Raw genomic sequence first — 27949 nt, 5'->3', positions numbered from 1 at the left:
ACCAACTAGACTTAAAGGAGAAGAAGGGCCCGTAAGACATGTTTCCCCAACTAAGGTAGGACTCACATCCTTTCCATTAGGACTCAAGTGCCAAAGCCAGACAGGAGGTAAACCCTCACCCTGACCCGCACTGCCCTTCTCAGCCTTCATTTTATGTGCTTGGGACTTTAGAGATGTTGTCTTGTTCTGTTCATTAATTGCTCATACATGTCAGCTTTGTTTTCCTTTCAAGATTCTAAATTCCTTGAAGGTAGAGACTTGTTCTGGGAGACTTTTGTATTCCCAAAACTCAACTGAATTAGTCTGAAGTATGTGCTCCCCTGAGATCTAACTGATGGGAAAACAGCATGTCAGCCGCAAGAGCTAGTCCTGATCTTCCTTTCTTACTAGTTTTTTTTTTTTTTTAAGTTACAGGAAAATATATGCTCATTAAAAGTGATTTGGAAATACAACGTGATGGAAAAAGGACCAAAGAAAACAAAACCCTGAAAGTTTTCCAATCAAAATATTGCTTTCCAAAAATTAAACCATATTCCACTTTGATATAGCTTCATGGGGCAGTGAGTACTATGCAGGGCTAGTTTGGGGGAAGGCGTAACGATTCTCTGTGCTGATTCTCCAGAGGACGGGATCTGACTGGTTTCTTCGGGCAGACCCTCTGGGCAGTGCTGTGGGTCTTTCACACCTGAGTGGAACGTATCTGTAATCTCAGCCTGAACAACCCCAGGCTTCACCGCTTCTTCTTGTCTCTCTCTGGGACTTGTGCCATCATGACTCAGCCAAACACGGCAAGCTTGAGGGAGCAGACCCGTGCTCACCTTTGCATGATTCCCTCTCCATGTGACACAGACCTCTCATCAGCCTGCCTTTGGAGAACAGGCCTTCTACGCCTCTGTCTTCCCTGGACCTCCTCCAAGTCTCTTAGATCTTTCTAGAAGCTGGGTAACCAGATTTACAGGCAGCATCTTAGGATCAGACAAGCCATGGCTTGAAGGTAAGGGTCAGAAAGCCCTGTACGGTGCCTCGCTGAGCTGTGGCTCTTCAGGGGACAACCCCAAAGCCGGTATATTTATATTGTTGTCCCTTTTTGGAGGGGAGGTCCTGATATAGTTTAAGGACCCTAAAAGGCAATTAGAGAATCTGTTCAAAGGCCTGGAAAAAGTGTTATGGATTGAACTGTGCCGCCCTAAATTCACATGTTAAAGTCCCAACCCCAAGTGCCTCCAGCCTATCCAGCACAGGGACATAGCAGTGACCTCATTTGGAAATAGGGTCTTTGCAGACTAAATTAAAACTGAGGTTAAGATGACATCATATGGAGTACGGTGGGCCCTTAATCCAATATGACTAGTGTCCTTATAAGAAGGGAAGAGACACAGAGACAGACACCTGCACAGAGGAGAGTGTCATGTGAAGACACAGACACACAGAGGGAAGGCAGCCTTGTGACAATGGAGGCAGAGATTGCGGTTATGCAGCTACAATTCAAGAAACACCAAGCATGGCTGGCAACCACCAGCAGCTAGGAGAGAGAGCAGGTCCCTGCTGACATCTTGAATTTGGACTTCTAGCCCCCAGAACTGTGACAGAGTAAGCGTCTGTTGTTTAAGCTATTCAATTGTGGTACTTTGTCACGGCAGCCCTAGCAAACTAATATATGGAGTGAATACAATGCACCCCACAGATGGGAGGGGATATAGAAGTGAAGTATAAAAGCTGAAGTGAATTGCAGTAAACATTATGACTATGGTTGTCCTATGTCATAAGTCTATAATAATTGTTCAAGTTTAAACTATGTAGACCTTTCACACATTCCCAAAATTTACCTTGAGCAACTCTGGTAAAAAAAAAAAAAAAAAAAAGCAGTAGTAGTACATTGATTTTCCCAAATAAAGTTTAGTCAATTATAGACTCACATCACGGGGCTTTATCAGGGACGACTGTTTTCTAATTCTAATGCAGACTCTAAATGTCGGCAGGCTCATTGCCCTGTCCCTTCCCCAACCCAAAGCCCTTGGAAGGAAAACGTCAATCTCACCTCACAGGTAAAAATGACCTGGCTGTTCAGCAGAAATAAACTGCACCTGGTTAATACTTAATCTAGGGCTTATCTCCTGGCAACTATATATCGAGAACAGGACCATTTAGGAAAATGCAATGATACTCAGCCCTGATTTCTAAAGGTTCAGTCAAAAGAAAACTTATCTCAGCTTTTCATAGGATTAGTCAATAAGCTCCAATCTAGTGTTCATGGTGAAAATTTAGGGGAAAACCGTTGAGTCATGTCATCGTATCTTAAATGACCTATAACCATGGGAAGCCACCTGCCCCTATTAAATCCCAACATCATTCACTCTTCCCACCTATTGAGAGCATCACTGCTGAGGAAAGCTGCTAGTTTGCCAGATCCTAAGACACTCTTCTGTCCTTAATGAAGTGGAGAGTTAACAAAGCCATACTGGTTAATAAATCATTATTAGTAATAAAACTTTGCTCAGCTGTGACATATCAAGGCATCATGGTATTTGCCGGCTTTTAAAAATGACAGAATATTAGAATGCCAGGGTTGAAAGGGATGTAAAGGGTTGGTCATCTGGCCCCACTTGGTCCCTCCTGCCTCTTCGCAGAAAGTCAGAACCCCAAGCAAAAAACGTACTGCGCAAATGAAGCAGGTGTCGTGCCAAGTATGCCCCAGGGCTTCGATAAACTTGTCACCGGCCTCCACGGGGAAATCGCAACCGTGACACTTGGTGCTGAACAGGTTGATGTAGTCTGAAATGAAAGGCAGAGTAAGGACCAGGCCTCCAGGCAGGCTGGGAGGAGTGTCCCAGCCACATCGACCCAATGTCAGAACAACCCCCCAAATCACTGGGCTGGGGGCAGTGGATGAAACCTAATTGGTTACTTGTCATCTTGCAGACAAAATACTCAGTTACATGATTGGTTTTTTCCTTTTCCAGTAATTTGCACTGGTGTGGTGCAGATTCAGGCTTAGTCACCACCCTGTGCTGGTTTGATCTGCAAACACTTTCTGGAACTGTCATTAACTTTCTGCAGGGTGATTTTCTCCTCTGCTCTGTCACCTCTTACGGTCCAAACAGACCAATCCCAAGAAAGAAAAAAAAATCCTATTTCCCAGCAGCTCTGCTTATTTTGGAGGAGTGAGCGCCTTTGACATTTCTTAGAGTTGTATAGCATGTTCTTTGCTTGGCCATTCTTCTGTCATTGGGCATCTGTGTTGATAATAAATTTTCACTACTAGAAACAATACCTGAACTATTTTGTTGGGACATGTTCCCCTCCCCCAGCCAAAGAGATAATAATACCAAATATTATTTACATAATGCTTTACAGTTTACCAAGCATCCTCACGTAGATTGTATTATTTGCTAGTATCTCAATGTCAAGGTCTATGTATTAGTTTTCTTTTTTTTGTGGTACGCGGGCCTCTCACTGTTGTGGCCTCTCCTGTCGCAGAGCACAGGCTCCGGACGTGCAGGCTCAGCGGCCATGGCTCACGGGCCTAGTCGCTCCGCGGCATGTGGATCTTCCCAGACAGGGGAACGAACCCATGTCCCCTGCATCGGCAGGCGGACTCTCAACCACTGCGCCACCAGGGAAGCCCTATGTATTAGTTTTCTTTGTACTCCCAGCACAGTGCCTGGCACACAAGTCAGTACCCAACACATATGTCAAATGAATGAGTGAATGGATGAATCACTGAATCAATAAATTAATGAATAAACTTAGTCTTGGCGAAATTGTTTTTGTTCTGTTTTGCGGATGAGGCTGGAAGAGGTGAAGGGCCTAGCCAGAGACACACAGGTGAGACAGCGGGCCAGGCCTGTGCTTCTCAGCCCCAGTTGTCTGGGCCTGGTAGTGGGCAGCACTCCCACTGCACTCACTGTAGAACTTTCCCAGATTCTTCTAGAAGAAGCTTGATGCCTTTTACAAAGGCTTCATTCTCCTAGAAGTGTACTTGTCTCTCCACAGCTCTGCCACAGTTGGCTTTTTCTTTTCTTTTCTTTTCTTTTTTTTGCGGTACGCGAGCATTTCACTGTTGTGGCCTCTCCCGTTGCGGAGCACAGGCTCCAGACGCACAGCCTCAGCAGCCATGGCTCACGGGCCCAGCCGCTCCGCGGCATATGGGATCCTCCTGGATCGGGGCACGAACCCATGTCCCCTGCATCAGCAGGCGGACTCTCAACCACTGCGCCACCAGGGAAACCCAGTTGGCTTTTTCTTACAGAGGTTTTCTGCTCAGATCTCCTTGTGGACAGTATGCCTAGTCACTGTCTCAGACCACCTGCTGAGAGTCAACATGAAGTGGGGGCTATGAACTATGAATTTGGTATCACAGGTGTGACCCTAGTACATTTTTTAAAAGTAATTAATTTATTTATTGGCCGCACCCCACGGCCTGTGGGATCTTAGCTCCCCAACCAGGGATTGAAGCCACGCCCCTTGCATTGGAAGCGCAGAGTCTTAACCACTGGACTGCCAGGGAAGTCCCCTAATACATTTTTTTAAAAAGCTGGTATTTTCCTCATTTATTCTACAAAAGGGGAATGTAATTGTTATTAAATAAAGTTTGTGCATGGGCCTTTCCCACCAGGAAAATAATCTAGTTTCTCATTTATGTATTCCTTCATTTCTCCTGTTAGGTCTTTATAATTTTCTTTGGGACTGGAGGGAGAGGGGAAAAGGGGAGTTGTTTAATTGGTACAGAGCTTCATATTTGCAAGATGAAAAAAATTCTGGAAATCTGTTTCAGATCAATCAACAGTGTGAATATACTTAACACTACTGTACTGTACACTTAAAAATGGTTAGGATGGGGCTTCCCTGGTGGCGCAGTGGTTGAGAGTCCGCCTGCCGATGCAGGAGACACGGGTTCGTGCCCCGGTCCGGGAAGATCCCACATGCCACGGAGCGGCTGGGCCCGTGAGCCATGGCCGCTGAGCCTGCGTGTCCGGAGCCTGTGCTCCACAACGGGAGAGGCCACAACAGTGAGAGGCCCGCGTACCGCAAAAAAAAAAAAAAAAAAAAAAAAAAATGGTTAGGATGGATACATGTATATGTATGGCTGAGTCCCTTTGCTGTGCACCAGAAACTATCACAACATTGTTAATCGGTGATACTCCAATATAAAATAAAAAGTGAAAAGCCAAAAAAAAAAAAACCGTTAGGATGGTAAATTTTATATGTGTATTTTTTCCCCCCACGATAATTAAAAAAAAAAAAAGACAAGGTCAGAACCAAACACAGTGTCCCATGGTACGGGGACAGGGGCTGACTCTGATATTTTATCTCTAGGGCAGTTTAACCAACAGGCTTGACTTTACCTCACTATTGGATCATCTAGCTCTCCTTTCTTTACTTTGTTTATAAGAATATCACCCTTATCACATTCAACAAGCATATTAAATTTCTAATGCTCTTTCCAAAATAAAAATTAAATTGTGTTATTTCTTTACTTAAAACATCACAGTGACTCCCATCGCTTAAGGAAGTAGTTTCAAACTGTGCTCCTTGGAGAGCTGTGGGTCTCCCGGAGCCATTACAGAGCTGTGCACCCATTATCTCAGTTAATCCTCACAACAGCCTCTGAGAGTTAAGTGAAGAAGGAGAGACTCAGAAAGGGCAAGCATCCTGTCCATGGTCACACAGCCTGGAAGAGGCCCTTGTGGGCCTTTAGTCAGGGTCTCTCAGGGTGCCTAAGGCTGAGGCTAAACCTGCTTCCTTGCTGTCTTTTCTTAACAGTAGACCATCCCTTTCCTGGGTCTTCTTAATCAAAACATCATTTTTGAAAATCTTTTTTGGGGGGGTGCTAGGGAGAGGAGCACTGGTAATAGTGTTAATCTATCATTCTTTCACAAGCCTCACGCATAAATTGTGGCTTATCACACATTATGAAAGTTATAATGCTTTTAGTCGACTAACAATAGCAATTTGTATTGGTACCAAAGCACTTTTATTAATTACCAATCATCACCATTTCCTCCTAAGAAGGGAAAAGACAGGTGTTATCTTCTCCCTTTTACCGATATGAACTCTGAGGCCAGAATGACTGAGTGACTTATTTAAAGTCATTCAGTGAGCCTCAGAGCTGGAAAGAGAATTCACCAGTACCTCAGAACCCAAGAAGTTTCTTTTATAATTTATTGTCAGGGGGAAAAATTTTTTAATTTTGTTTTCCTTTTCCCCTTGAAGAACTGGAATGTTTTCTCCTTTCTGGTTTTAAAGTAAACTAACTTACTGTGTTTCTCTTTTTGCTCTCACATTTGCTACCCAGTCAGTGCAGCTCTGTTATTCTTCATAATCAGCATGTTTCCTTTTCCCTCTTCTTCTTGGTGCTGCTTTGCTAGTTCTATTGTCTTAACTTTCATGTTTTTGTTACCTTTGTTGGAACCTGCCTCAAATCCTTATCTGAAAGAGGCAGGCTATGAATAAATGAGTGTGTGAATGTGTGAGTGACTGAATGGTTAGTTAGCCAGGATGCCCAACTCTAACAGATGGCTTTATCTTCAGAATTTACCGTAATTGACTCCAAGTTATAACATATAGCGTATGGGGAGAACAGAGAAACTCCGAATTCAGACAGGGAGTTGGCTGGACGCTGAAGGAACATCAAAGTCTGGTAAACATCACAGGAGCTGGGAGGGGACCTGCATGTACTTGACTAGTTCCGAAGTTTCTTTGGTTTAATCCTCACCACAACTCTGGGAGGCAGGTGTTGATCTCCCCCTCTTACAGATGGGGAGAGTGAGGCTCAGAGAAGTTTAGTAACTCAATCAGGGTTACAAAGCCAGCCTGAAACAGGAGCCTGGAACAGAACCTAGGACAAAGGCCGGCGCCAAAGCTTTTTCAGACTAGACCTTGTGGTCTCCGAATCAAAATCATCTGAAAGGTTTCCTAAGCGGTCACAAGATGCCGACTTGTGGTCCACATATTTGGTGCAGGGAAAACAGCACAGATTGAATGTGTGTGAAAGGGAACTCCTACCCCTTTCTCCCAGACTGTGGGGCCTCCCCACAGCACAGAGGTCCTACCTTTCTCACAGTAGGGCTCCCCATCTTCCATGTGGAAGAGGCTGTTCCCGAAGGGCTTCTTGCAGGCTGCACAGACAAAGCAGGTGGTGTGCCACGTCTGTCTCAAGGCATGCATCACTTCCTGGGGAAAAGAGCCTCAGCTCAGGACAGAAAGGTCCAGGAGGGAGAAGAAGGCAGGCTTAACTTCCACAGCAGCCCCGGTCACTGCCGGAGCATCCCATCAGGGAGCAGGGCAGGAGAGCCCAAGAAGCGGGCCTTGGACACACCGCAGAAGGCTAGGGGCGGCAGAGGAGAGGCTCCTACTCCTGCAGCACTTGCTGGGTGCCAGGTTCTGTGTGTGCTTCCATAAGCTGTGATGCTTCACCCTCCACCCAACCTGGGAGGGAAGTACTATGTGTTATCGCCATTTTACCAAAGGGGCATCGAGGGTCAAAGCCACATGCAGGTGCATGGTGAGGTCAGGCTATGAAGCAGTAACTTGCTTTGCAGAAGCTCTGCCACCACTTCAAGCTGTGTGGCCAGGGATGTGGCCCACGGATCTCTTGCTTCAAGTTCATTTACTCCCTAGTTCATTGGTGGCATACCAACTCCCTTCTAGGACAGAAATGGAGTTGTTCTTGCTCTGTTAGCACAGCAACTTCTTGGCTTCCAAATAGGACCCCACAACCTTGCGGAGGAGGAGAGATTGGTTGGAAAAGAGACAAGGGTCAGAGGAGAGGAATGCAGCCCACTTACCCCCATGATTTTGGTGTTGCACTTGGCACAGACCGGGGCAAAGAACTGCTCATAACACCGCTCACAGTAAACGTTGTTCTGCTCCTCCACAAAGCACACGTCTGCCAGGGAGGTCTTGCAGTAGGCACAGTTGAACTCTTCTGGGTGCCAGGAGCGGCCCATGGCTACCAGAAAGGGGCCCCTGGGGAAGCAGAGAATAGTACCTCCTCTAAGGCAGCCCCCAAAGCTTAAGACCAGATATTTCAAAACGCTCAACAATATTCACACTTTGACCCTATAACGCTATAACTTCTGTGACTGTTCTAGTGCAATAACAGGAAATTCAGGTAAAGCTCCATGCAGAAAGATGTTGTTTCATCACTTGCAACAAACAGAGATGGCGAAGCGACTCGAACATCCACTAGCAGGGGAGTGGGTAAGTATGTTATGGAATATCCATTAGGTTGACTACTGATAATTGTAGTAAGAAGAGCAATGATGACGGTGCTAATGGCTAGCATTTATTAAGTGCTTACTCTGTGCCAGGTACCATTCAAGAAGAAATTTGCATTATTTAACGTGTTTAGTTCTCACGACAACCCTATGAAGCAGGTACTATTATGATACGCATTTTCAGATAAGGAAACTGAGGTACAGGGATGTTAAGTAAGTTGTTCAAGGCTACAGGGCTGGTATGGTAGACCCGGGACACAAACCTGGCTCCGAATTAGTAGTCAGACAGTGGGACTGAAGAAACGCTTCATGTTTTAATTTTCTGAATTTTCTAATTCTTCTCTAATGAGCATATTTTTTCTAATGATCCTTTATTTTTAAATAAAAGTGTATTTTTCATATACACAAGCCCGCCCCCCACACACATATGCACATACTATAAACATACTATATTCAAACAAGTACCACCCATGATCCTTGGCCTCTAAGCATGAAATGACTTGTTTTCCTTTTAGTGTGTCAGATGCCCACCAAAGCCCTGAGCAGCCCGGGCTTGTCTGCGGACAGACCCAGGAGCACCTCGAAAGGAAGGAAAGCTGGGTCAAAACTAGCACTGTCAGCCAGCTTGCAACAGGCCAATAAATCTACCATCCAGACCTGCAATTCCCAGAACCCAGCCTTAGCCCAAGGGGGTGGTGCTGGCACAGGCACCGTGCTGGGAGCTTCACCCACTCACCTCGTGGAATCCTCCCAACTCCCCAGGGAAGTGGGTATCACGCAGGTATGGAAGCTAAAGCTCAGAGAGGGTCAGACCAGATGGTAAGCCAGAGGGACCTGAGGCTGTCCTGCACGCGGCCTTCTCCCTACATCTGCCCTCCCGTCCCCCTCTCGTCCCAGTACCCTAGCACAGCGGCACAGCTGGCCCTTACCGGATGATGCTGTTGCAGTGGCCGCAGAGCGGAGTCCTGCTGCTGGCTGGGAAGCGCTCCGCCCTCTGCACGGTACCCCTGGCAAGGGGGGACACCTGCGGAGCCGGGGGTGCGTTGTAGGCAGGGGCCCCTCGGGGCAGGCCTTGCTTGCTGACAGTGGTGGTGCTCTTGCCAGGGGCGAACTTCTGAGAGAAGCTGTCGTCTGTCACCCATGGGGGACGGCTGGCAGACTCCGCAGGGCCCCCGCTGTAGGGTGCAGGATTATAGCTTGGGGCTGGCGAGGGGGTGTAGGCTGGTGCTGGGGAGGGGGAGTAGGCGGGGGCAGGGGAAGGGGTGTAGGCGGGGGCAGGGGAGGAGGTGTAGGGGGCTGGACTGTAATTGGCCCCTGGGGATGGGCTGTAGGTAGATGCAGGCACTGCAAGCCAAAAATACCCAGAGAAAAATGTGTCAGGAATTCACTTCTCCCAGCTTCCCCCGCCCCCAGCCAGAGAACTGGAAAAGACAACTTTAATATTAGAGCAGCACAATGCCAGTTTTTACAGGAGACGCGTCCCTGAACTTCTTGATGGCCTCGATTTGAAGTTGCAGCAGGGAGCCAAGGGAGATAAACAGCCGTCGGAGCAGAGCCCTCGGGAGCTTGGACAGGGCTGGGAAGGGACAGGGCTATAAATATCTGCAGCTGTGCAGGGTGCGGCTCTGCCAGGCCTTGGCTGCCAGAGGCCTGCAGGAGACAGGGACGGGGGCACGGGTGGCCGGGCCCGGCTCATATCTGGATCCCCTGGGCCAGGAAGAGGGTGGGAGTGGGTCAGCTTGGCCTTGACTGGAAGATGCCTTTGTTTGCACTCTGACCAGTGATTTGACATCTGAAATGCCTCAATCACAAGCGTTTGCTGAACTGGACCTAGTCCAGCCTTTGGGACAAAGCAGATGACGGGACAGTTAGGTTTTCAGGTTCAGGTTTCAGGTTTCGCTACAATCGTTTTCTTGAAAAACAGCTTGGCTTGATTTGTACCGGGGGGAAATTCCATTTTGGTTTCATTTGGGTGGTGGGTCTTGAAGGCAGTATTCGGAGGGAAGCTGGGCAGAGATGCTGGGGTGACACAGCCTAGGTGTAGCTGCTCCCTCAGCCTGTGGCTGCCTCTGGGGGACACACGCCCCCCCTCATCACCTTGGTGGAAACTGATTTAGGGCGGCAACACAAAGGAGCATAGCAGCTGCTCACCCAAAGCCCTCCGAGGCCTGGGCCCTCAAAATCCAGGTTTCTAAGTTTTGCTGCCTCCCATCGTAAAGCCAGCCGGGGCAGACCCAGCTGTGTCCAGCACACATGGTCTCACCAGCTTCCCCTCCTAGGGAGGGAGGTTCCAGAAGCCTCACCTCAGCTTACAGTCTGTTCCTCTGGAAAGAGGCCTCATTCCCCCTACCCCAGGAAGTGTGTCGGGGCAGCCTCCCTCCCCATTCCTGAGTCTGGCCTGGTGAATGGACTGTGCTGATAGATGCTGAGGCAGCCCCCATCAGGCTCCAGACTGGAAAGGAAGGACATTCTCAGGGCTAAAGTTCCCGGCCTGGCCTTTGGTCTCTCCCCACCTGGTTCCCCTAGATTACCTTAGGTGGCCTGTAGCCTGCTGCTCCAACCCCATACCTTCTACTCCCATATGATTGGCCCTTCAGAGGTGGGTGACATGGAAACCCCCGTGCTGGGAATGGATAGGGACCCGGCCTGTGTTATTGAAAACAGAAGGGGTAAAACCCTCCCCAGCCCTGCCCTAGAGCCATCCTGGGAGTGACGCTGGCTTCCAAAGGTAAAACTCTCCATAAGGAAATCTTCTTCCCACTTACTAAGAGGGTAGGCTAGGCACGTAACAGGTCATCTGGATTAATCCCTTTTACAGTTGAGGTCACCGAGGCTCAGACAGAGCTAGTAAGTGGCAGGGTGAATTTCCAAAATCATTCTTTCTATCACCCCAAGCTGCCTCTGTAAAAAACATGAGTCCAAGTTCCAGAAGATTTGGGTGCACCACATTATGGAGGAGTACCTATCAACCTGGAGGAGGCTGCATGGTCTGGCATGTAGCACAGCCATCAAGAACCCTGGGTTCAGGTCCCAGCTCTACAACATCCTGGCTGTGTGCCCTTGGGCAAGTTCCTTAACGTCTCTAGGCCCAAATTTCCTCGTCTAAAAATGGCTATCATAATTCTTAGTACTTCTCAGGGTTGTTATAAGGATGATGGGAGATAAGAACTATAAAGGCTTAGCCTTGTGCCTGGCACTGCGTATGTGTCATTAAATGTCAGTGAAGATGGTGAGGAGAGTGACTCCTGGGTCTCATGGTCCAGATGAACTGTCAGCTCATCTCACAGCTTGATGGTCACCTGAGGGATCCCAGCCCAGGGAGACTGTGGTATGTAGGCGGTGGGAGATGTGGCACCCCTGAAGTCAGTAACCTGGGACTGAGTCTAATCATCAGTGGTGGTAGGTGTGACATCCCTGTCTGCCTCACAGGGTGGGGACCTACTGGAGTGACATGTTGCATGCACTAGTAAACCTGTGAAGCCCATATTTGAGGTGTTGTCACCCTCCCTAACAAGCTTGCATAGCTCCCAAGTGCCTGGAACAGAGGGTCTCAAAATGCTAGAGCAGCTTCAGCCCTCTCTGAATAATGGGGTTCTGTGCAAGATCTTATTTCCTTTTTTTTGTGAAGTGGCGGGGGGATCTCTGCTAAGAGGGATTAAGAATGAAAGCCCTAATCCTGTGTTATCCAATACATAGCCCTATGTGGCCGTTAAGCACTTGAAATGCGGCTAGTCCAAACTGAAACGTGCTATAAATGTAAAATACACACCAATTCTTAAAGACTTAGTACAAGACAAGAAAGTAAAATATCTCACCAATAATCTTATATTGATTGTTCATTGAAATGATACTTTGAATATACTGCGTTAAATAAAATATACTAAAATTAATTCCACCTGCTTCCCTTTAAAAAGTGTGGCTACTAGAAAATGTATTGTTATTAGACAGTGTTGTCCTAATCAGAACAACGGTTACCAAGTACTGACTGCTTCCACATGCCAGGGCCCTTATGTGCACTATTTCATGTAATACTCGCTGCAATCCCATGAGGCAGATAGTACTTTCAAGTCCATTTTATAGAAGAGGAGTTGAGGCTTGGAGAATTGAAGAAACGCCGAGCTGAAACTGGCACTCAGGCAGCAGGTCTCAACTCCAGATTCCCTGCTTAACCACTCCCTAGGCAGCAAAACAAGGTTTAGCACGCCCCTTCCAAATCGGGCCCTTGCCCACTTCCAGCTTCCCTCCGGCAACACTAACCCTATTCCCTTTGCCTGGCAGCCATTCTCTTCCCTCCTCGGAAGGCCTTCCAGACTCCATGATCCACCCCCCTTTTCTAAATCCCCACCACACGAAGGTCTCAGCACGTCAGAGGCACCCGGCATCTGGGCCCGGGTGGGCTGCTTCCTCGCCCAAGACTACACCCTCCCAGAGCTAGGGCCCTTCCCTTCTTCGAGGCACAGGCCGGCAGCTTCCCTCAGCCATCAGGTCCCCGGTGAGGAGCAGCTGCTTCCCAGTTCCCTTCCCTCTGCGCCCTTCAGCCTGGCTGGCCCCACCATCCCCGACGTGCCAGGACAGAGACTTGATATCCCATCTGCGAGCCCTGGGCTGTTGCTATTTCTGCTTGACGGAATAAAGCCCGTCCAAATTAGAAGGTGATATTTCATCTCTAATTGGCAAGTTCAAAAGCCCCTATCGCACTCGTTGGCTCGGGAATGGTGTAATTAAACAAGGTGATTTCTGACTCACTCCAGGTCGGGCCCGGCTCCTGCGAGCGCACAGCCCCCGCGGGGGTGCGGGTCGGGGTGGAAGTGGGGGGCCCCCTGCCCACTCCCGGGCCCCAGGTGCTCCGGGGAGCGGCCACCCAGCCTCGGTGCAGGCGATAAGATCTGGGCTGCGAACTCCACCCTGGACCCGGAGGAGCCCTCGCGGGGAGCTGCAGCTCGGACGGCACGCGGGCTCCCCGCTCTCCCCGGGCCCGGGGTCGGCGGTGGAGAGGAGGGGAGGGGCCCGGGTCCACGATCCTCGTTTTTCCCCACACCACCTGCCAGCCTCCCTGGGACCCCACCCTCAGGAGAGGGGGCAGAGGCAGGCCGGCTCAGGCGCGCGCCGCCCGGCGGCCTCCTTCCCTCCGGGCAGGAATGAGTTAACGTCTGCAAGGCCTGGGAACTCAGCAAAGGCCGGCAGCTCTAGGGCTCCAGCACGTCTCGCCCCGCCCCTGACTCCAGTGCCGGAAGGAGGAGGAGACAGACGCCAGTCGGGGGCCCGGCGGTGCGCGCCCCCGGAGCCGTGCCGCCCCCTGGCGGGCCTGCAGAGGAGAGCCGGCGGCCGGGGCGGGGGAGCCTAAACCCGGGGCCCGCCCCGGAAGATGCCCAGAAGGACCTGCCTGGGACCGGAGCCCGCACCCGGGCGGAAATACTCTCCCTGCGCCCCCTCCAACCGCCGCTGCTCCTCCCAACTCCTTATCACCCTCCCTCCTGTGCCCCCCATCTCCGCAGAGCAGCTGCTTCCTCTACCTCCACAGGAGATTTTTCACCACAGCAGCCCGCTGCAAATTGCTTCCTAATCCTGTGGACTTTTAACCTCAGAACTTTGTGTTCTTCTGAAGAGACAGAGAAGGGCACCTCCTGTGTGCCAAGCACTGTGCTGGGTGCTTCATTTCATCCCCAGAGCACCAGGTGTACATAATATGCCTATTTTTTAAACGAGGAAATACAGGCCTGGGAGATGAAGTACTTTGCCTTAGATAGCAGAGCGGAGCCTGGCACGGGAGTCTGATGCTAGAGCCACGTCTACACACTCAGCACTAATGTCAGAGTATACTTATAGAACAGAGGGCTGGTTGTGGCTCCTCTGCCCTACACATCAAGTCAACTCCCCCAAGCAAGGTGCTTCCCGCCTCAGTCCCTGTCTTATCTTCCCTTAAGTTCACTGAGCAGGGGCATGCAGGGGAAGGAGGGGTCTAAGCCAGCCTGAGAACCGCCCTGGAGCTCTGGGGAGAGGCCCAACTTTGCCTAGGAAAAGGGAAGACAGAGGCTGAGCCCTCGTCCCCGCAGTGATGAGAATGGGCACCAGAGCGATGGAACAGCCAGCCAGTGAGGCCAGCCACCTGGAGACCCTGTGTGGGCCACTCTCCCACCTGTCACATGTGCTCTCCATGCCTCTAGTTAGCCTGTCCCAGCTGAAGAAACCAAAGACCAGCTAGGTGAGCAGTTTGCCCAGCATCACATTATGCCATAGGTCTGTTCAAAGCCCGTGGCACTTTTGTTACAGCTGCCTATCCTCTGCCTTGAGCCAGATCCAGACGCCTGGAGGAACAAGCCCCTCCCCTCTAAACCCTCTCTTCCTCACCTGGAGCCTGGAAATCCCCAGGCAGGAATGTCCTCTTCCCAAGAGCTGGGAGGCCCCATCCCTGCCTGGCACTGGTCACCTGTCTCCCCAGCACCAGAGGCAGCTTCCATAGGATTCTGGCCCACAGTTGGAGGAAGGAAGGCTGAAACCTCATTAGCAGCGCCTCTATAACCACCATCCTTCAGGGGGACGTGGCTTTGGAGCTGAGCCCTGGAGCCCACGCCCAGCCTAGACAGCCTCCCTTCCCACTCTGCCTCTCACCTGGCTGGTAGACAGAAGGCCGGATACTGGCAGTGGTGACAACCCGGGGCTTGGGTGCAGGGGCAGCTGGGGCCTCGCTGTATGTATGGGCGGCAGGTGCTGGAGAGGTGGCCACAGCGGGACTGTAGGCAGAGGCCTGGGGCCTGGAACCAAGGGAGTAAGAGTTAACAGCCAGAAGGACAGCCCCACCCGGGCCCTGGGGCCTGGAGCCACAGCAGGCTGGCTCCCAGATCTTTAAGGAGCCTCTCAGGAGGAAACCTGGGGAGCTGCCAGAGGCTGAGAAGGAAAGACCATGGAGGTCTCAGGGGGAGGAAGCTGCCCCTTGGGTGCTGAGTCTTGGTGAGTCTGGTTAGAGTAGCAGAGACACCTTGAGAAATACAGCCCATTGCTGGTGCCACCGCCTTAGGAGAGAGGGAGTAAAGGCACCAGCCAGATAGGAGCAGTGAAAACCCTTCAACCCCTGGGTAGAGACTGTGGAATGGGGGCTGGGGCAGGGAAGGGGGCAGAGGAAGGAGAGAGGGGAGATGGAGATGTTCAGAGCTACCCTACTCCCTCCACCTCCTGACCTTTTGGGGCACCTCACAGCCTCAGACCACCTGGCCTCCTCCCCCTCCCCCTTTCTATTGTTGCTGGAGGGAGCAGCAAAGTCTCAGGTTTCTGGGCAAGAGTGCTCTGGGGAGGTCTCATGGGAGGCCAGGAGACCCCCTCCCCCTGGCCCCCCTACACACACTTAGAGGCTCCTCTTCCATATAGGATTCCTGTTGCCCTCCTCCCAGTGGAATAGCTGCCAAGAAGCTTAAAGCAGCCTTTTCCCACTTGTGACCCAGGGACCATGGGACCAAAGAGATGGAAAAACAAAAAAGTTCCAGTTCATTGCCCTCAGGAAATGCTGTGCTTGGCCTCTCCTCTTAGAGAACTAAAGGCTCCAAGAACTCCTACAGCTAAGCAGTCTGTTTAACTTTGTCTGATCCAGTGTTTCCCAATTCCATTAGTCAGTGAACCCCCCCCCTTTTTTTTTTCATTTACAACTAATGAAACCTTATAGAACATGTCCCTGGTCTCTCCCTGCATCTTTCACATCCTAACGGGGATGACATGACCACCCCTAGGGCAAATGGGGCATTGATGGGAGCGCTGGAGAAGTGAGCCCCTTAAAATATACTGACCCCTGCCCACCCATGGCTTCCTGCCTGCCTTTGGGCAGAGTCACAGGATAAGGGAATACCTCCTTCTCTAGGGCTCTGGGAGTGGGTTGCCCTGAGCTAAGAACCCACTGCCAGGCTCCTAAATAGATTCAGAAGGGTCTGTGGTGACGTCCCAGACAATTGGAGGTAGAATGAGTCTCAGAGAGCCAGTGTCCCAGACCTGGGGGCTTGCCACGCCAAGCTGCCGTGTTTCTGGCTGAATGAGGGTACTGTCTCCCCTCCCTGGGCTTGCCCTTCTCTGATATACCCCTGTTAAGACCAGTGGAGTAGGAGCCTCAGTGGAAGAGAAAGAGGCCGTGTCCAAGCGGTGCCCAGCTTCCACTGTGGCAGGAGAAGGCCAGACTCTCCCACCAGTAGGGGATGCTTTCCCAGCATCCCAGGAACTACAGGTCCTCTGCCAGAGACTGGTGTTGGGGCCGCAAGCAGAGACTTAAGATACCCAGCAAGAATTCTGAGGCCACATTGGGCGTCCATTTGTCTCCCATTGGCTCCCTCTAGCTCCATCCCGACCCGTGTGCAAGGAGGGAAGGTGGCTGGGCCCAGAGCGTGGTCCCCTGGCCCCCTCTGCTCCAGCCTGATGCAGGGAGCCCTCCAGGTCCTTCTCCAGCCTCCACCCAGGCCTCACATCTCTTTGCAAGGCAAAGTAGAGGAAGGGTTTGTCCTGTTGAGGGAGTCCCGAGGGCCCCCAGACATGGAGGCCTGGAGCGGGTGCTGGAGCTTACCCTTGAACAGGGCTGAGGCCCCAGGGATGAGGCTAGACCATCCACGGGGCCGCAGCATCTAAAGACTCCCTTCAACCTGGGGAGGCATCTTCTCACTAGACAGCAGGGATATATCTTATCCTTCTCAAGGTTTCTTCTTTGTGCAGGGAGCAAGGCCTGAAGAGATTACCTGAAGAGATTCCGGTGTGCAGAAGGGAAGCAGCTTGCTACATGTCCCCAGGAAGCTGGGATATGAGGAGCCCTGGAAGCCTGGGCCAGGCTCACCCTTGATGCTTGAGTTGGGATGGGGAAAGGCTGGGCTCAGCACCACCTGGGTCACTGTGGAGCCCGGGGGTAGGGGCGCAGCACACAGGCCACTTTGCCGACCCTTCATGGGCCTCGGGCTGCACCAGGGAACTATGCACCCTGACCTAGAACCGTGTCTTTCCAGCAAAACCCTGGGAGGGGAGTGTGGCGACTGGGAAAGCTGGCTCTGACCCCAAACACCAACTTGGCAGCTCCACACAGCCCAGAAAGAGCTGGGCCTGCCTGGCCTGTTACACTGCCTGGCGGCTCCAGAATGACCTGTCCAGCCCACCCCTCTGCCTCCCCACACCCTTCAACACACCCCTCCCCCGACTTGGCTGAGTTCCATGAGGGCAGGCAGGAATGCAGTAACCTGCAGTACTTGAGAGCATATTATGTGCTAGGTGTTTTATGTACACTTTTTCTATCCTGACCTTATAAAATAGGCTTTGCATTAATGCCTTAGCAGATGAGGAAACTGAGGTTCAGAGGACTTACATCACTTTCTGAAGGTTAGAGACAGTAAGTGGTAGAGCAGAGATGTAAATCCCACTCCATCAGGTGCCTCTGGAGTTAGCATGCTTCTCCATCAAAAGAAGGCAGGGTAGTTGCTAAATATCTGCCCAAATCTGACCTGCCTTCAGTGGGTTACCGCAGCCTCCTCCACGGAGGCCTCCTTGATTTCCTTTCTTTCTCTGTAATCCCAGCTCCAGGAACACGGACTTTCCACACAGCCTCCCTTCGTCATTTAACTTCGTATGTGTGTGTGTGGCTTTCACCTTTCTCCCTAGAGCATGTGCCCCTGGGGCAGGGTGACACGTCCCAGTGAGCTTCCCTGAAATGCGCCTCCAGTTTTCCCTTCACTCTCAGCACCTAGCAGTGCAGAGCCTTGGCGTCCCCAGGGCCCTGGGGTCCTAACCACTTTGGATGGACCTTTCTGAGGGCCCAACACAGCTGCCAACAGATGGACCCGGGGGAGGCCTTTCCTGCCTCCCTTCCCCGCAGTCAGGGCTGGCACCTGTGGGCCAGTTACCTTGGACTGTCCTCAGGGCTTGAGGCAGGGGCTGCGGCAGAGGCGGTGGCAGCATGGGCAGCGGCTGTGGCCAGGGGTGGCGAGGCTGCGCTGGGAGAGGCAGCAGCAGGCGGCTGGGCAGAAGCGGGCAGCAGCGGGGTGGTGGCCTGGCTGGTGCACACTGGAGCATGCTCAATGGGGGTGCTGATGAGGCGGACCGAGAAAGACAACAGGTCAAGGACGCCCCTCTGCTGGGGGGCGGTGGCTGCAGAAGAGGCAGGCTGGGTGGAAGGTACCAGCCTTACTGCCAACAGAGCAGGATCTTCCAGAAGTCCTGTCCCCAGGCTCAGGGAAAGAATACCCCCACCCAGGACCCCAAGACGGAAGGGCTCAGACCACAGGGAGATCACAGTAACGTCAGAAGTATTTTCAAGCCTAGTGAGATTCCCCTGCCTCCCATTTTTGTGTACTTCCTAATTTGTCTTTCTCAACGTGTACTATAAAAACAGTGCAGTCAAAAAGTAGTCTCAATTATCAACCAAGGTTTCTCCTCCATCCTGTTTTCCTTTCTTTCACCCCTCCTCATTTAGTCAGAGGCACGCTTTGCCTTTGAGAAGGGATGATATAATGAAAAAAGCAGAGGTAAGGTATTTTGTTGTCAAGGGCTTAAGCTCTGAAGCTGTGATAGCCTGGGCTTTAGGCTGCGAAGCACTCAGGGCACTGATGATACATTTGGAAGATGGGTGAAAGCTACCATGCTGGACAGATCAAGGTCATCTGGACCAGAAAGGGGGCGACGTGGCGTGAGGGATTCGAGAATAGAGGCAGCTGTGCCCGTTTTCTGGGCAAACCCTGGGGAAGTGGCAGGACCCCAGGGTCCCCTATGCCTAGGCCCATGGTGAAGGGGCAGGCAGGCCTGAGGCAGCCCAAAGACCTGTAGGCCATCCTGTGGCCTGGGGGTTGTAGACAGTTTCCCACACAGCTGAGAGTGACACGGACGTGGCCCTGAGCGCCTGCACATCTGAAAGTCCCTGTACTTGGGAACATGAGAGGTGACTGCTCTGCCAGTGTGGACCAGTGTGACCAGACGGATGGAGATACCCCAGCAGATGCCAGCACAGGTGGACCATGATCAAGGACCAGGTGCCCAGACTCCCCACCCCACCCTCCTTGGCATTCTGCAAGCCCCTCTTTCGCAAAGCCACCCCAGACAAGAGGAGCATCAGAGCCTGGGTCGATGAGATTAGATTTCGGCCACCTGTGAAATAAGGGAGGGAATAAAAATTAAATTATAGGAAAGCAAAGAAATGTACATGGGTTGTTGGACTAAGATATGTCTGTACTTGTTACAATGGTGACAGGATACTGCAACTCCTATAGGTGGAAATGATTTTCCTTATGCTATGAAATTCAATTATTGACCTCCAACTATGTGCCAGGCCTATGTCTTTAATCCTCACAAAAACCCTCTGGTGTGGGTATTATCAATTCTTTTTAATAAGTGAAGGAATGGAGACTGAGAGAATTGAATTGCTCGAGCTCCTAGAACTTTTCGGTAGTGACAGCAGGCTTTGACTGAGGCATGTGGATTTGAAGCCTTACCTAGTACCTCAAGTGGTCCCTCATACAGGAACAAAGAACCTTCTTCATGCAATCAGTCAAGTAGAATCTTTCCCCAACAAAAGGCTCTATTCTGATTTGAAATAAATTAGAATAATCCTCTTCCCTCTCTGAGTGCTTACCATATGCCAGGCCTTGCACTAAACAGCTGTATGAGCGGCACCCCATTACTCCATTTGATCCTTTCAACCTCACTGGGCGATTGGTATCAAGATCCTCATTTTACAGATGAGGAACCTGAGGTCCAGAAAGATTGAATCTCTGCTAAAACATCACCCTGCTACCAACTGGCAGAGACAGGCGCGGCCGCTGACCACTACATACTTCTCAGACTTTAACATGCAGGCAGATCGCCCGGGAATCTTGTTAAAATGCAGCTTCTGGCCCAGTTGGTATGGGGCGGGGCTGAGAGTCTACATTTCTGACAAGCTTTCAGGTGATGCTGATGCTGCTGGTCCGTGGACCACACTTTGAGTACCAAGGTACTACAAAGGTCTGTCCCAGGTAGGGACGCCAGGGGGCCATGAGCTATTGACCAAAGCATCACGACGTGCTCTCCTCCATCCAGTGAAGTGTATGGTAGAGAAAGGCATGAAATAGCACGAGAGGGTCAGGGAAGAAGAGGACTGGAGAAGAGGCAAGGCTGAGCTGACTGCCTCGGGGGAGGGCGCACCATTCTTCTCTGTGACTGCATAGGAAGCATCCATGGTGGACAAGGGCAGTGGCCATGCCCTGTGCAGCTCTTTCCCAGCTTAGTGGTTCAGAGAGGAAGCCTTGGACAGCCCAGCTCTTAGGCCTGTGGTGGTACCCAGCCCTGGCCCTTTCATGAGGCCACTTCCTCACCCTTCATGAAAGAACCTGGCTTCTGGAAGCCATGCCTGTGAAGCGGCCGCCTCAGAGAAACAGTTGCAGGTCCTGACACCATACTGCTGAACTGGCTGCTCAGAGCCCCATGGCATGGACACGTATGGCCTGGGAAGGCTCCGCCTGACAGAGGACACCCCTCTCCTTTATCTGTTTCTCCCTGACACGGCCACATGCTTCCAGTGGGCTTCTGGGAATTGAGGACAGCAGTGATGAAAATACCCAGGCTGGGGAAAGTATTCTGCAGGGCAAATAGGAAACTGGCTTTGCCTGTCCCCTGTGCTCCAATTCCCTGTCAGACCAGCTTACCTGCGGCTCTCCCCAGGCATAGCTCCATGTGAACCCTGGATTCTGTGGGGTGAAGTTGGGGCTGGATGTGACCCTAGGAAAACTCATCATCTACCACAGGGCAGGACCAAGGACATGCACGTGAGCCTGCTGCTTGGGGTTCTGGCTGAGGGGCATCCTATCTAGGACCGCTGTCTGCAGAAACCAAGCAACCAGGGCCTAGAGGAGGTAGGAGTGGCATTGAAGAGCATCCTGAAGGATCTTGGGTTCTTTTCCAGGTCAGTTCCTGCCTGAAGTTCCCTGAGCCCCCAGAAACCCCAAGGAGGGGGGCAGGTGTCTCAGAAAGCAAGCACTGCAGAGAACTTACTAGACTCTGGCTTCAGTCCTAAAGACAGTACCCGTTAGATCACCCCAGCCTGGTCTAGGACTCTATAGCTGCCTCCTGCCTTGGTCATAATTCACCTTAAACATCTAAGCAAAAACCAACCCAACCCAACTATATTAACTGCTGGTGTCTGCATGGGGAGGGTGTGGCCAAAGGAGAAACACAGCCTGGCTCCAGTCCCCTTTTCAGCCCATCCCTCTACCCAGCTGGCATCAGGGTGCAGTGTGCTAACCCTGCACCCTGCTCTGTTGTGGTAGCCTTTGGTTATGCTCTTACTGATGGCAATGGTACTAGGTATGGAAAGGATAGGGATGGTGTTGATGGTGGTGGTGCTGGGCCTGGGGGTTTGTAGTCATTGGGCTCAGGCTGGAAATGTTGACGATGGTGGAGGTGCTGTGACTGATGGTTCTGGGTGCTGTTTGCCATTACTGGGGTGATGATGGAGAATGGAATATGAACATCTCTGTTGACTGGATGATGATAGAATGCCAGTCAAGTGGTTGGTCTTGAGATTGTTCATGCTGCCACCTGCCTACCTAGCATTCCACCTTGCAGCCTGATGACTACTGCTCAGGGCAGCCCTGACCATGTCACTCTGCAGCTGGGCTGTTGCCCTGCATGACTCCAGGGGCCACACTCACACTGTAGTCTAGGTGATGACACCCCTCAAGAACTGTGCAGTCCGCAACGATCCCCACAGGCTGCAGTGTGACTGGTGCCCTGCAGCTTTCACTAGTTCCACATTGTGTTGGAATACAGTCAAAACCCAGAGCCTGGCATTTCAGCTCCAGACCGCTACTAACCATAACATTCTCTGCACGCCCTCCATTCCAGCCAAAATGGTTAAGTCAGGGTTCTGGGACACTGAGCCAGCACCTCTGCTCTGTCTGCTTAGAGTACCTGCGCAGCCTTCCATAACTGCACATGCCCCACTCCTAACTGTTCCCGAAGATCGAACACACAGACCCCTTCTTCCAGGAAGCCTTCTCTGATCCTCCAGTCGGAGGAGCGCCCCCTGTCTCTGGACCTCACATGATCAGCCTTGCATTACGGTCAGCCACAATCACTTTAGCTCTTCCTGATTCCTTCTGTACCTACAGCAGCTAGGCACAGTGCCTTGACTAATGCCCAAGGACACAGAATGCGGAATGAGGACATCTCTCCCATTTACTCCAGAGGGCTTTACACAGAGCCCTGGCCTGGGGCCACCCAAGGTGCTGCATGCAGCGGCCTGGGGTCACTGGGGAGGCACCAGGCAGGCCGGAAAGCAAACCATCAGGTGGATCCAGGAGGGCTCTGACAGGCCAGGGGGATGGGGACGGGGGATGGGGAGGCCACCAGCTCCGATGGATTGGCTCAGGTCCTCTGCCAGCCTTAGGACACCCACTACCTGGGGCCTCTCTCTGTCTGGCAGCCCCCAACCCCCAACCTACCCTTGGCCTCAGAAGTCCTCAGTAAAAGGTCAGCTAAGTATGAGTGTGCTCCAGGATGCCTAGATGCAGGCAGAAGCACCACCCCCCTCCCCCCACCTCCCCAGTTGATCCCCTAGCCAGCCTGCCTCGCCTGGTCTTCGCCTTGGCCCTGGAGTCAGACTGCTAGAGGCAGGAAGGTGCTGCCTCTAGCAGCACGGGAGGCCAAGGTGGAACAGGTTGGTGGGGGGCTTTGGGGAGCATCTCAAGGTGGTAGGCAGGAGAGAACAGTCTCCCTGGCCAGCTCTTCTAGACCGGATTGCCAAGGTCCCCAGGGTGAGAAAGAGAGCCTGTGCCCAGGCAGCGGGGGTAGGCACGAGGCTTTGGCCCAGTCTAGCCCTGGGGGTGGTGAGGGAGCCCTGAGGGATGGGCCTCAGCACCTGTCATTATTTGCCAAGTGCCGGCGATCTCATGTTCTCAGCTTGTGATTCCCCCAGTCAGGGGTGAGGGCTGATGGGCAGACCGGTGGGTGGGGAGGACATAAGCCTGCCAGCCCGGCCCTTCCCAAACGCTCAGGACCAGGACAAGGCCACAGGTGTGTGGAGGCCAGGAGCAAGGGCCTTCCCCTACTTCCTGCCACCTGAGCAAGACTCCACCAGGCATACCTCCCAGCTCCTCTCCCCTGAGCCGGGGCCCAGCCCACGGGGGACCCCCAGCATTTCCCCTGTGAGCCGCTCCTTAGTTCAGGTGTGTCTCCCTCCTGGACTAGGGCTGAGCGTGAGCAGTGCCTTCCTGGGCCAGGGGCTGTGGCACGCTTTCTGATGGGAGGGAGGGATGGCTCGGCCTGCTGGCTGTGGCTGGGTATGGGAGGAGAGGCGTGGGCATTCAGATCCCGCTCCTCTGTCCACGCACACGCTACCCCGAAGGAGGCTGAGGCTGCCCACCAGCCGCAGCACAGATTCTCACCTGCCGTCCTCTCTGTCTGCGCCCGGCAGCCCTGGGCAGGGCCCTAGGGGCAGGAAAACAGTGGTGGGCAGAGCTCACCAGGTGCCAGCCCCGGCGGGCACTGCCCCTGCACCTCTTCTGTAGGTACCTATCCTCTCCCCGTCTCAGACCTGCCCCCTTTGGTGACATGCACACAGGCACAGCAGGACCGGGGCTGGTTTGGTTCATTTCAAATCCTCTTTATTTCAGAACGAGCATGCTTATATGTACAGGAGAGAGAACTAGGGAGCCAGCACACACAGCACAGAGAGGACGACACTTGCTCCAATCTCACCATGGCCAGGAAGGGCCTCTACCTCAGCCACCCTGGGGCTCCCTCTTCCTCTACAGGGAGCCCTGTCCTGGGCTGCCTGGGCTCCAGAGGGCACAAAGGAGTGAGGGGGGGTGGGGAATTGGCCTCTTCTCGGGACCCTGATCTACGGGCAGCTTGTTCCAGGATGGCACTAGGCCAGGCTGCCCCTCCCAGGAGCTGAGGTTGGTGGGAAATGGACCAGTGACACATTCTGTTTCCCTTGGTTCTGGGGTGTTCTGCCAGCAAACCCCATCACGTTCTCTCTGATCTACAGAAAGGTCCTGTACAGGGGAGCAGAGGCTTGGGCTATCTGGGGGGTGGTGAGGGTTGCACTGAAGGGTGGGGGTAGAGTGGGTGCAGTGCTGCGTGGGGCTGGGCCTCCGCCATCAGCTCTAGGGCGGGCAGAGAGCACAACTGCTGCAGGTGACTAGCGAAGGTGCCCCCCAGCACAGCTATACATTCTCAAGCATCACCGTGGGGCTCACATGCCAGATCTGTGTGGGGGGAAGGAGGGAGGGGGTCCGGCCTGAGAGGGGTGAGGGGCTCCAGACAGCCTTTTAGCTTTTAACATTAAGGATTTGGGCTGAAAGGCCGTGGTGCCAGTTGCGCAATTTGGCAAAACGTGGGCTGTTACGTTCCGTTTCAAACCTTTCCCTGTGGCACAAAGAGAGAAACAGAGAGACAGAGACAGAGAGAGAGAAAGGAAGAAAGAAAGGGGTTAGGGGGTGTGTCCGCCATCACCCTGTCTGAGAGCTGGGGCAGAGGGCATGGGAGGGAGGAAGGGATTCAGCTTGGAGAGGCTTTGCCACCCAGGGGGTACTTTCCAGGGGGTCAGGCAGAGTCGCAAGGACCAGGATGGAGGGATTGATGTTCCCGACTTGAGTGAGCCATGCAGAAGGGGCCTGGCTAAAGAGTCTGAGGGCAGGCTGGGCAAATGGGGGGGGGTCTCTGGGTTCTCCCTGGCCCATGTGGTTAGAGCTGGGCAGGGCTGCTTTGGCTGTGGGCTCTCGGGACTGAACCCCATAGGCAGGTGAGCCTTGCATGGTCTCTGTCCCCTAGCTGGGCATCAAGAAGGAAGAACGCCTGTCCCCGTGATGAGGCTTGGTGAGCAGACCTGCCATCTCCCTGTGCTGCCCCAGTCTCTCCCAACCCTTTTCTGTCCCCAGAGAGAAGCCTTCAAACACCACTGACTGCCCCGCCCACCTAGGGCTGAGCATAGCCAGGCACACACGTGCAAACGCATACTCACAAGGCCGCTGGCACACATACTGAGGGCCAGGACTTCCCACCAGCAGGGCCTCTGGGGCTCAACCCACAGCCTGCTCAGCCGAGGGCATAGGACAAAGCAGGTAAGGAACGGCCAGAAATGTAGAAATGGAGGAGACAGTGTGCCTGGGAAAGGCCAGGGCCGCAGATGCCAGAATCCTAGATCCTCCAGGCCAGAGGGGCCTCTAACATCCCCCAGAACAGAGGTGCAAATTGGTGGCCCAGGGGCCACATCTAGCCACAAACGCAGTGTGTTTAACCTGGACAGTTTTGAAAACTCATTTTAAAAATTAATTGCTATATCCAGATGATGGAATACTACTTGGCAATAAAAAGACATGAATGAACCATTGGCGCACTCCAAAACTTGGATGAACCCCCAGAGAATTAGCGGACTGAGAAAGCCCATCCCATGAAGTCTCAGGCTGCATGATTCCATTTGCATGACATCCTTGAAATGACAAAATTATAGAGACAGAGAACGGATAACGGGTTAGTGGCCGCTGTGGGTTAAGGACAGGGCGTGCACAGTAGGGAGGTGGGTGTGGTATGAAAGGGGAACATGGGGGGATCCCGGGGTGATGGAAGTATTCTGCATTCGACTGTATCGGTGTCAACACCCTGGGAGGGATATATTGTACTATCGTTTTGCCAAGACGCTACCATTGGGGGTAAAGGCTCCATAGGATCTCTCTGTATTATTTCTTATAACTACATGCCAATCTGCAATTGTCTCAAGATGAATAGTTTAACAAATGAATGGCCAGCATGTAAAGATCAGGAAGATCGGCTTTAGGTCTTTACAAGTCAGAGGATGGGGCAATGCTGGTCTTACGTTTCTGTATGGTAACAGTCCTGTGTCCCCACATGTACACCTGGCCACCTTCCCACATCTGTATTACCTGACAGACTCTCCCCTATACCTTAAGTCCTGCATATGGGTCTCTGTGTAAGATCCTGTTTGACAAGAGGGGCCCCCTGCTAACATATTTGAAAACCACTGGTCCAAACTTGCCTAATACCAAGAAGAAGCCAAGGCCCAAACACATCACATGGATAGCCTAAAGCCACACGGAAACTCAGAGGCAGAACCACGATCTGAGTGCCAGGCATCCCCTGCTACTGCCTCTCCTGGGTTGGGGAGAAGGGGCAATGACAGCAGAAGCCTAGGCCCTGCGGCGGAGCCCACATAACCCTGCAGACAGCACCACAGGCGGCAATAATGGACCAGCCCATAGAGACCACCCAGGACACAGACGTGGCCAGTTTGCCCAGCGAGGCCCAAGCCTTTTTCATCAATGCTCAGTGACAGGGTCAGGAACAGTCCTGGAGAATCGGCGAGGGTAGTGAGTCTGCTCTGCTTGGAGCGGTTGGGAAATTCACAGCTAGCCAAAGAGAGAAGCAAGAAGAGGGAGGAAGAGAAGAGACGGGAAGAGACTGGAGAGCGGGTGAAAGAGAAAGGGAGGGAGGTCCCAGGACACGAACGAGGGCTGCTCAGGTGACACCTGGGGGTGTCCTGGTCTCTCTAGTTGTGAATTTTGAACTTGCTAGGCTGGCAGAACACCAAAGACTGAAAATCCACGAAACTCTCGCTACCAGCCCTGAGCTGCGCCAGCACCAGGAGAGTCTGCGCGTGAGCCGGGACAGAGCTGAGCGTGCACGGGGAAGAAGGAGGACACTGACATGCCCAGGGAGGCTGCAGGGGGAGGAAGGGGAAACCAGTGAGTCCTGGTGCTCTGTTAGAAGTGGGGGTGGGGTGGAGAGGAAACAGAACCTTGGACAGTTGCACGTCAGAGAAGGGACTTCAGAGGGTTTTTACATTGTTTGCAATGCACTGTTGTACAGCGCAACCCTCACCTTCAACTCCTCTGGGAACTGGTCACTAAAATCAACATTTTCCTTAATGCCTGGGGACCAGGAAGAGACGCGGAGTTCTTTCTTGAGGGGAGCATTTATGTAGACACAGAGACTGAACGTGTAGACAGCGGCACCACAAGGTGGGGACCAGGAGATGCCTGAGTTACACACCGGGGCCCTCCAGGACGGTTACGCCCAAGCGGTGGGATCCAGATGCCTTGCAGATTCAAGCCCTGCCTAGGATGAAGCTAGGCTTGCCTGTATTCCCACCCCTGTCAGGGCTGCCCAACGTGGACCCAACCTTCTGAGCCATCTGGGCCCTGGGATGCCTTCCGGAAGTCAGACGGAAGCCGTGGTGACCTCTCTGAGATTAGAGGCTCAGCTTTGGATGGGGCTCTGCTACTTCAGATGAAGGCTGGGAGCCATCTTGTACCCATGTTTAACCTGGCAGTAGGCTGGTGTTTAAGCCCACCTGGACAGTTTGCTAAGGTGCTGGGTCTTTCCTGGGAGGTGAGCCAAGTCTGCAGCTGATGCCTGGACTGTTCAGGGCCTCCCCTGCCTCCCTTGTAAAGACAGAGTCCCTGGAGATTAGGCCAGCAGGTGGGCACTAGAGCCTCGGAGGGAAGCTACTTGCTACCAGATACAGAGACAGCGTCACAGTGCCAGGAGCCAGGGCCGGAGAGGAGAGGAGCAGAGGTCAGGGCAGGGCTCTGAGCTGCTCTGGGACTCTGCGGGGGCAGGCCTCGGAGGTGGAGCAGTGACAGGTGAGGGGCAGATTACTACTGCCCTTGAGGCCCCCAGTGCCCTTCCTGGTACAGAACACCTGGCATCCCTGCCAGCTTTTCCAGGACACAGCAACAGGAAGGAAAAAGCGCCCCAGCAGATGTATAAGCCTGTATAGGCTGCCACAG

The 27949-nt window shown here is 52.7% G+C and overlaps 1 protein-coding gene across 9 annotated transcripts in view; it reads right to left on the bottom strand.

Moving 5' to 3' along the window:
• The window catches only part of LDB3 (LIM domain binding 3), a 60484-nt gene that overhangs the window by 5691 nt on the left and 26844 nt on the right, over positions 1-27949 (bottom strand). For 3 of the 9 annotated variants that reach the window (XM_032608306.1, XM_032608310.1, XM_032608311.1), the window contains 5 exons: positions 14829-14971; positions 9149-9563; positions 7788-7968; positions 7053-7173; positions 2657-2772 (listed from right to left, as the gene is read on the bottom strand). In XM_032608306.1, the coding sequence (XP_032464197.1) occupies positions 2657-2772; positions 7053-7173; positions 7788-7968; positions 9149-9563; positions 14829-14971 (976 nt within the window). Of the gene's footprint in view, positions 1-2656; positions 2773-7052; positions 7174-7787; positions 7969-9148; positions 9564-14828; positions 14972-18073; positions 18257-23781; positions 24570-27949 lie in introns of those variants that run through there. The other 6 variants (XM_032608314.1, XM_032608312.1, XM_032608315.1 and 3 more) reach the window with 3 other exon arrangements.

Source organism: Phocoena sinus, chromosome 16 (genome assembly GCF_008692025.1).
Source record: "Phocoena sinus isolate mPhoSin1 chromosome 16, mPhoSin1.pri, whole genome shotgun sequence".
In the NCBI taxonomy this organism is placed as follows: Eukaryota; Metazoa; Chordata; class Mammalia; order Artiodactyla; family Phocoenidae; genus Phocoena; species Phocoena sinus.
The sequence above is the reverse complement of the archived record's forward strand: the minus strand, read 5'-3'. Positions and strand labels throughout refer to the sequence as shown.